We start from the raw sequence: 9338 nt of genomic DNA, 5'->3' as shown, positions 1-9338 counted from the left end.
ACTTCAAAATGTTAATAATGAAATTGAAACGCCGATTAAACAAAAAAACATTCCATCAATGTATTAGAAGCTTGCGACAACGATGGATAAAAGAAACCTTTGCAAATTATGATTTTTCTTCCGGATTCTTTAATTCCTCAAAGCTTTCGACCTAAATCTCGGATCATCTTTAGAGGCTGTGGGTTGATAAAAGAAAATCTATCTTCTATCTTCCCCTATCTTCTTTCTCGAAACAACGATGAAACAAAACAAATGAAACAAAAAATGAGGGAGCTAAAAGAATATTTTATTTCATAAAATTTAAAATGTTTATCTTTGCTCTCACATCTACATTTCCTTTCCTCTTACACCTCCATCATTATTCCTAATTATTTTTCAACTCAAAATAATTTAGTTTTGCAAAATTATTTACTTTCTTTGACTTGGACAAGTCTTCTTTTCTCTTTATAACTCACTATCAACGATCTCTCATGACCCAAACAAACAAAAAAAATTGTTTAATATCATATTTTAATAAGCAATATGTAGGGGAAAAGGGGTGAAATGCAACAAATATTAAATTCTTTAGGACAAGATGGGAAATAATAAAAAAAAGGTTTTTTTTTAAAGAAAACTTATACATGGAAAAAGCATAACAAGAAAATATTGTTATTACAGTTTAATATGATTGATTATACTGTATGTTCATTCATTCTTTCAACTTCATCCAGTCATGCTCACGTGTCATATCTTTTTGTGTTTTTTTTTAGTCAATTTTAAGGATTTCTTTTTAGTATATAGCCCAACAAATCCCTTTCCCCGCTTAAATCCTTTTTTTTTTTCGTCAAAAAGGGATTATTTGAAATATTTGTAACTATATGGGAAACGATCTCTCTTGTAGTCCGGATGCTTTTCAGCCTGATTCTGTAGTCTCTGCTTCATTTCATCTTGATACGATGATTGAACATTTGAGTCTGTTGCAATTGCACGCGAAACATCATCAACGGATGTTTGGCTGGCGCACGTGAGGCCTGTTGCTTTGATAGCCTGCCTTACGCCCTCACTCAGAACCTCCTGAACATCAGCTGGGGGTTTTGCGCTGGCAATCAGTTTACGCCTCTTTGACGACATTCCCATTAGGTAGGCATCGGAAAAGGCTTGCTGTTCAGGCTGTTTAACACAAACATCTCTTTAACTTCTACTCACTTAATAAACAAGAGAAAAAAAACCTTTGAAACAAACCTGTCTTCGCTGCTTTTGCACATCTTGCGTTATAATGGGAATCCAATCAGATGGGAAATGTCTATGCCATGGTTGTGGTTCAATTTCCACCGGAGGCTCAGCATCGACACTCATCGAAGATTGACTTTGACTCGGCTCCTCAATAATCACCTCATCCGTTTCCATTGGTTCCTCTGGTGGTTGCTCTTGTGCCCTCTGTTGCCCCACACATGACCTTTCAGCCGGGGGTGCTCGTCCACGTATCACAAGATATGGTTGAACCTGCTCACGCATCTCCCTACGCTCATCATGCGTCCCCACATCACGCATTTGCTCAATAATCCGTTGAATCTCCCGAAAAAGTTGATCACGGAACACCTGTATGCGTTCCACATTGGGCAGGGGCCAATATCTCATTTCTTCCACAAATCGCCTGGATCGAGCTTGGCTAAAGCACAAAAGGAGAATCCGGCAGAAATTTTCGCAGAAATGTCGGAAAAATCTCAAAAAACGACCCCCAAAATCCGCAGAATATTCCGAAAGGATTATCTCAAATGCCCGTGGAAGTGTACTTCGCAGGAGATTCTCAATTGACGCCCTAGCGTCGTAGTCTGAGTCATCTGACCGCGGAAGAATATCCAGGATGTACTCTACGAATCTCAAAAAGACATCAACAGCCTGGAAAAATGAAAGAAGTAATTCATAACTTAATTGGTTTAAATAAATTATTTTGTACTTGCAGGATAAATTATGTGGGTATAACATTGCAGTAGTTTAGGAATAGGTTATTAGTTATAGTTTTGTTTCTTTCAGACATTGCTTTTGTGTATATCGAATGAAATATAAAATCAACAAATCGGACTAAAACCACAGAGGACGATATAAGTAGAGGGATAACCGAGGAATTTGAACCAAATACCGGTTAAAATGCTGCACAAGTTTTTCAAGTTTGCTCTTTAACTCAAAGAAAATTAATATGTTTTGTAGGTTTTGTATAAAATCATTTTGTAAATTTTCTTTGTTTTTTGACGAAGATTTATACAACAATTTTCACCAAAATCGACCCTGTAGGTGTTTTACAATAAATAAAAAAAATTCGAGTCAAACTCCAAATGTATCCGTGACGCCAAAAAATGTATCCGTGACGATAAAAAATGTTTCCGTGACGATTAAAAATGTATCCGTGACGCCAAAAAATTTATCCGTGGCGTTTAAAAATGCATCCGGACGTTAAAATATTATCCGTGACGATTAAAAATTTATCCGTGACGCTAAAAAATGTATCCGTGACGCTAAAAAATTTATCCGTGGCGTTAAAAAATGCATCCGGACGTTAAAATATTATCCGTGACGATTAAAAATTTGTCCGTGACGCTAAAAAATGTATCCGTGACGCTAAAAAATTTATCCGTGGCGTTTAAAAATGCATCCGGACGTTAAAATATTATCCGTGACGATTAAAAATTTATCCGTGACGCTAAAAAATGTATCCGTGACGCCAAAAAATTTATCCGTGGCGTTAAAAAATGCATCCGGACGTTAAAATATTATCCGTGACGATTAAAAATTTGTCCGTGACGCTAAAAAATGTATCCGTGACGCCAAAAAATTTATCCGTGGCGTTTAAAAATGCATCCGGACGTTAAAATATTATCCGTGACGATTAAAAATTTGTCCGTGACGCTAAAAAATGTATCCGTGACGCCAAAAAATTTATCCGTGGCGTTTAAAAATGCATCCGGACGTTAAAATATTATCCGTGACGATTAAAAATTTATCCGTGACGCTAAAAAATGTATCCGTGACGCTAAAAAATTTATCCGTGGCGTTTAAAAATGCATCCGGACGTTAAAATATTATCCGTGACGATTAAAAATTTATCCGTGACGCTAAAAAATGTATCCGTGACGCTAAAAAATTTATCCGTGGCGTTTAAAAATGCATCCGGACGTTAAAATATTATCCGTGACGATTAAAAATTTATCTATGACGATCAAATTTCTGTTTTGTTAGTTTTAGAGTGAAAATGAATGAGTTTTGAGATCTTTTTGGCGAATAATCCAATAATCCGAAGTTCCGAAACACCCCTTGATTTTCCATAAACAATCAACAAATAAATTTTTTTTCTGTACAAACTAGTGTTTTGGGAGCCATTTTGAAGATCATGGCGTTCCAAAGTAGACATGTCTTATCTCAGGCTCTACAAATCCGATTTTGATCAAATTAAATACAGATTAAAGGTTTTGTGAAAACCTACAAATGTTTAAAACATTGAAAATATGAGAAATGACCCCAAAAGGCACTAATGTCACAAACAAATGTTCCGAAACTTTTAAACTTGAATATTTCAAAACATAGCATCAATTTCTTTAAATTTTGAAATATATAAGTAGTTGAGGTCAAGACGTTTTCAACGGTATTTCAACCATTTCACGTCCGCGTGAAACATAGAAATGAATGAAACATGTGCTTTTTTATCTCGAAATGTATTCTATTCTATTCTGAAACGTCTTCTTTGGCCTCTTCATCATGAATTTAATGCATTTATGACTTGGAAAAACAATTAAATTCATTGATTTTATTTATTTATTTCAATTTCATTAGGAGTTTTTTTTTCAAATAAATTATTGAAATTTTGAAGAATCTTATAATGTTTCACATTTGGATCTACGAATGACTCAAGTCAGGCAAGCGAGGAGGGGGTTTTTGGGGGTCAAAACGAGCCAAATTAGCTCAGGAACAGATTGACCAGATTTCAAAAATCGCTAAAATTTTCGATTTTGGGATCCTGAAATTTCTTTTTTTTCAAGATTTTTCAATTTTTTTTCAAAAGAAATAAAAAAGTAATATTTTCAAAGTATCCTTAAGCGAAACTTAAGATTCCTTAAGTCAGGTTTAATCGGGCAAAATGCATGTTTTTCGAGGATTTTTTCAAATTAGAATGCTCGAAAACTATCAGGAAAAATCTTGAAAAAATATGAATTTGAACCAGACTTTAAGAAATTTAATATATTCCTTAAAAAAAGTTTTTTTTTGAAACCTGATAAATTTTTAAGGAAAATCAAGTAATCTTAGGTTTTGCTTAGGAAAACTTGAGAAATTCTTAAGGAAACCAAAAAAATAACAAGTTTTTTTTTAAGAAAATTTATAATATCTCTAAGCGATCTTAAGACAGTCAATTTCACCCATTGATCGCTACTTAGGATATTTTTGTAACGTCAAAGGGTTAACTTCAATTTGAGCAAGTTTCATGGCTTTAATTTTAAAATTCAAGGGTCTTAACCCTTTAACGTTTTTTGGGTCATACCCTGACCCAAAACGGAAATGATTTTTTAAGGATACTTCTAGTTAATATTTTTGGATGCTTTCTTCGCCAGTATAAAGCTAAAGGATCAATCTTTCAAGACATATTTTTTTGATTCGTCCAATTAATTCCTTTATAGTCGATTTTTTGCATCAAACTTGGGAAAAATTGGTCGATTTCCTTTAATTGGTCGGGGAAATGTGTGTGATTAGAGGAACCTTCACCTGGGATGAAACTGAAAATCCTGACCAAACCACTTCTGGTCGGTCTGAATCTCATTGTAGTTCATCCCAGGGTGCTTCCGAGGCGTCTTGGGGGTAACATTACCGGCCTCGGACACAGAGTGTTGAAAAATTTTTTTTCGACTGAAATTCATATAATTAGGCCCAAAGAGTTGGAAAATAGCAAAATTTCCAAAATCGGCCCAGTAGTTTAGGCGTGGACCTTAAAGGGTTAAGGAAAATTCAAAGGATCCATATTTTGTTTCTCAAATAAATGTTAATTTAATCAACTCACCTGTGCTGTACTCTCCTCCGACACAGTTGTCCCATTGAAGAAGGTATCATGCACAAAAGCCTGGAGATATGGATAAATTTCATTTATCATGTCGGGATTTAGGGGTGGATCAAGTAAATCAGCGAATGTGGTTGAATCCATCTGCCGGATTGCACGAAGTGCAGCGGATGGTAGTGTCTGACCAATATGCCCGACATGCGGCGCATCTGCCTGCGTGACTTCAATCCCACCGCTCTGTGTTGCCTGATTCTGTGCCTGCGTAGCTTGATTAGCACGGGCACGCTGTTCAGCACCCTGTGGACCGTTGCGATCCCAAATATGGTGACTATTGCACGGCAGGAAGCGATCGAAGACGGAGAATAAATTCCCCGAAGCCGGACGGAAGTTGCGCATCTGTGCTGCCGGGATGTTGGCCGTGTGCATCTGCTGGCGTGCCGTTGAGCGTGTTTGCGTTGATGTTGTTGGCAATGTGACCGTCGTGACACGCGGCACCTGATTCAATCCACCACCAATCACATTCCCCAACCCAATGTCCCCCAAATGAACATTTATGGTCCATTCTGTGAAAGAAATGAATTTCTTTCTTTTTTTTTTCTACATCTCTTAATGCATTCAAAGAAAACAACACGAGATCCTTGGCATATGAGGGCAAAAAAAAATATAACATTGCCCAATAAATCAATCTTATGTCGAGAGAGGAGATAATGAAAAAAAAAACTGAAGAGTGTTCAACTGACCACAAAAAAAATCAATCGTGTGAGTTTTTTTTCTTTCATGATTTTCTCACTTCAAATGAGAGAAAGTCAAAAATAACAACAAGCATCGCTCTTTGGGCTTATCACAAAAATCCAAAAATAGAATTTCCAAAATAAATTCTTATTCATTTAAAAATTTATAAATATTTGACGAGGCCAAAAACATTCAATTTAATGGAGAAAAATAAAAAAAAAAACGAGGAAATGAAATATTTTTCAATGAACAAAGACTCACCATTTGGCGTTAGAGTTGCATTGGAAGATGTTGCTGCAGTTGTTGTTGCTGTACTCGGTTGATTGCTTGTCGATGCTGAACTTTGGGGTGGATTTATCTCAACTTGGAGGTCAGCATCCACGGGGGCCGTATTAACGACCGCCTGGATGATTCGAGCAATTTGGAGTTCTTGATTTCCTGATGCTGAAATCCGCACACACAGATAAAAAATAAAACTTATTTCCTTTTTTTTAATTCCTAAAAAAAGTCAAAATAAATCCCAAATCTATCGCTTTCTTTTTTTTTTTTCTTAAATTTTAGTGCCAGGTTTTTGTCAGCATAAAAGAAGCCACAGCGCAACAATAAAGCCTTTTGTAGGATAAAAACAAAATTATAGGCAGAATGTTAAGCAACTAATTCCGAATTATTTGCCTTAAATACAATTAACAAGTAAATTATTTAAAGAAAAATATAAAAGAGAGAAAAAAGAAAAGAAATAAGAGGAAATTAAATCTAACCTGGCACACCATTTTCGGCGCGAAATGCTGTTCGATTGGCTATTGGTAAGAATAAAGAGAAAATGTTGCGGGGTATACCTCTGGGCATGCGACCGTCGTCTGTTGCTGCCTCTGCTGACTGTGGGGCACCACCTGGTCTCAATGGAGCAGCAGCCTGTGGGCCATCGTTGTTGCCTCGCTGCTGATCACCTTCCTGCTGCTGCTGCTGCATAGTGGAGGCGTTATTATTCTCCCCTTGGCCGGTATTCTGAGGAACAGCAACCCCAGTAGCTGCTGCTGTCTCGTTGTTATTGCCATTTGGACGTGTAACATTGGCCAAATTAGCCTGTATGGGAAACTACAAAAGATTATGCAAAATGCTCTTGAACTACATTTTCTTGTGATTTGTTTTTATGTAATCAATTGAATAAATAAAATTGTTTTAGAAAAATCTCAAATTTTCATTATTTCATTCTTAAAATTTTAGTTTTCTAATTAAGTTTTATTTTAAAATTACGCAGAAATCAGTATTAGGTCTCAGAATTCTAGATTGAGGGAACTAAATGTAAAATTTCAATATTTAAAAGCAATATTTCAGTAAAAGTATAAAAATTTCATGATCTTAATTCAATATTTCAAGTCTGTAGTGCAAAATTTCAGTGAGTGTATTGTTACGCTCAGGAATTTATTTACCAACGCCCCATGGGAAACTTTATTGTTACGCACGAGAATTTACCCACCAGCGCGGCATTCGGGAGTCTTTCGGCATACATCGCGGCCCGGTGGCACGAATATTGCCGATAGTGACGCGAACAATACCGGCGGTGTTGCGCTCGGGAATGTTTCGGCTCACGTCGCCGGCGAGCGACACGAGGAGTACCGAGCGACAGCCGAACCGGCATCCGCGGCTATAAATACCGCTGTGTTACAGCGATGGGACGATTCTGGTGTGAGCATTGCAGCAGAGCACATCTGCGTAAGCCAGGCAACCAAGCACCAATTCCCTCTAGCACGCCCAACGCTAGACCGGCCCACGGAGCCGTACAATCCGAGCCCCTCCGAGTGGGCACAATTATAAAACCCCAAATAGGGCGAAAGCCCCAGTTTTTCCGGGCGGAGCCGAGCCGGAACCGAGCGGAGGCCGAGCGAAAGCCCTTGTCGGGCGGAGCCGAGCCGGAGCCGAGTGGAGGCCGAGCGAAAGCCCGTGAGCTAGGAGGCCGAGCGAGAGCCCTTGTCGGGCGGAGCCGAGCCGAGCGTAAGTCGGAAGCATTGGGAAGCAGCAGGAACCCGAAGCGGGGAAAGAAGACGAAGAAGCGCGAGGAGGAACGTGTAGAGGAAAGAAATTGAAATCAATAAATCACTACAAGAGGACAAACTTGAGTTCTTACTCGTTGTCGGTTCGGGTCGCCAGGGGAAATTTTCGTAACAGTATTTTAAATTTCAATTTATTAAAAATTTCAGGGATTTTTCAAAATATTTCAGTGATTGCAGAAAAATTTCAGCAACTAATTAACGAAATTCAAAGTTCTTATGTAAAATTTTAAGTTCCCAATACAAAATGTCAGTGATTAAAGTAAAATTTCAGCAACTGATTAACAATTTCAAAATCCTTTAGTTTAATGTATGATTTTTAAATTTTAGCATCTGAATTTAATACATATTTCAATGGCTAAGCATGAAATTTTAATTTGATGAAGACAATTTTTAGTGCCTGATTGAAAAAGTATAAAATTTAATTTTGATTTCGGATTCCGAAATTCGAAGAAAATTCTTTTTGAATGAATAATTGCAGTGATTTAAGATTAAATTTAATTACCTGAATTTTTAAATTATAGTGTTTGAATTAGGAGGCTAAATGAACGTTAATTTTTAGTCTTCGCATTTTAAATTTCAATTGGTAATTTTAAACTTCAATGATTCATTTTTGAAATTTTTGAACTTGCGTTCACCCGGAAGCGTCGTTAAACTTTGCTCAATTAATCCAAGACATTAAAAGGCAATAGGTCCAGAGCTTTCGATGCTCATCGCATCATCTTCAGTGGCTGTGAGTTTTTATTAAGAAAATAATTACAAAAATGTTTTGCTTCAAAAATAATAATTCAAGTCGAACAAAGCCAACTTACAATTTGCAAATGTTTCTCTTGGAAAACGTCAATATACTAAACTGAACATACAGTGAGTCTGGCAAATAGCAACTAAAGGAACAAGAAAAGGAGAAAATCACTACAGTTAAAAAGAAAATTCTAAATTAATTTTCCTACCATGACAAAAAACACACAATTCTTTCTTTGAGAGATTGAGGAAAAAGGGGTGATTCTACGCAGAGAGTATTTTGATCTTTTCATTCCGTGATTCCCATTGGAAAGAGACAGAATGACATACATCGATCTCATTCATGTGTTGATGAGACCAGCATATATCGAGCTCACTCCCGCCCAGTCGCTCCTCTTATTCACCACTTGTTTTTGATTTTTCTTTATGTGAAGAGCTTCAAGAAACATCCTCTTTGAGTAAGTCCTGTGGGAGTCCACAATCCTCACCCCGTCAAAGTCGAAAGTGTGGTTCATCCTGGCGGCATGTGTACATAGAGACGTGGAGTATTCTACCTCATCATCCCCGCAATCATCACTGATCCCTCTGCAATCTCTGATGTGTTGTTTTATCCTTGATTTTAATAATTGTCCTGTGGTACCCAGATATTTTAATGAACAATCCTTGCAGGGGATCTCGTACACCACACCTGAGCAGGAATCCTTCGGCACCGGATCCTTGATCTTCGAGAAGAGCGATCGGACCTTTTCAAGAGGCCTAAAGGACACTTTCAATCCAGCTACCTGAGATATCTTTTTCCT

General features: G+C 37.2%; 1 protein-coding gene across 1 annotated transcript in view; it reads right to left on the bottom strand.

Annotated features, from left to right (window-relative positions):
- Positions 1-265: 265 nt before the first annotated feature.
- LOC129792517 (large proline-rich protein bag6-B) overlaps positions 266-9338 on the bottom strand; it is a gene marked incomplete in the record, with an annotated part of 13908 nt that continues 4835 nt past the window's right edge. The window contains 5 exon segments of the mRNA XM_055831616.1: positions 266-1149; positions 1222-1878; positions 5021-5580; positions 6011-6193; positions 6586-6832. Of these exon segments, the coding sequence (XP_055687591.1) occupies positions 835-1149; positions 1222-1878; positions 5021-5580; positions 6011-6193; positions 6586-6832 (1962 nt within the window).

The sequence above is a fragment of the Lutzomyia longipalpis genome, chromosome 3 (genome assembly GCF_024334085.1).
Source record: "Lutzomyia longipalpis isolate SR_M1_2022 chromosome 3, ASM2433408v1".
NCBI lineage: Eukaryota > Metazoa > Arthropoda > Insecta > Diptera > Psychodidae > Lutzomyia > Lutzomyia longipalpis.
The sequence above is the reverse complement of the archived record's forward strand: the minus strand, read 5'-3'. Positions and strand labels throughout refer to the sequence as shown.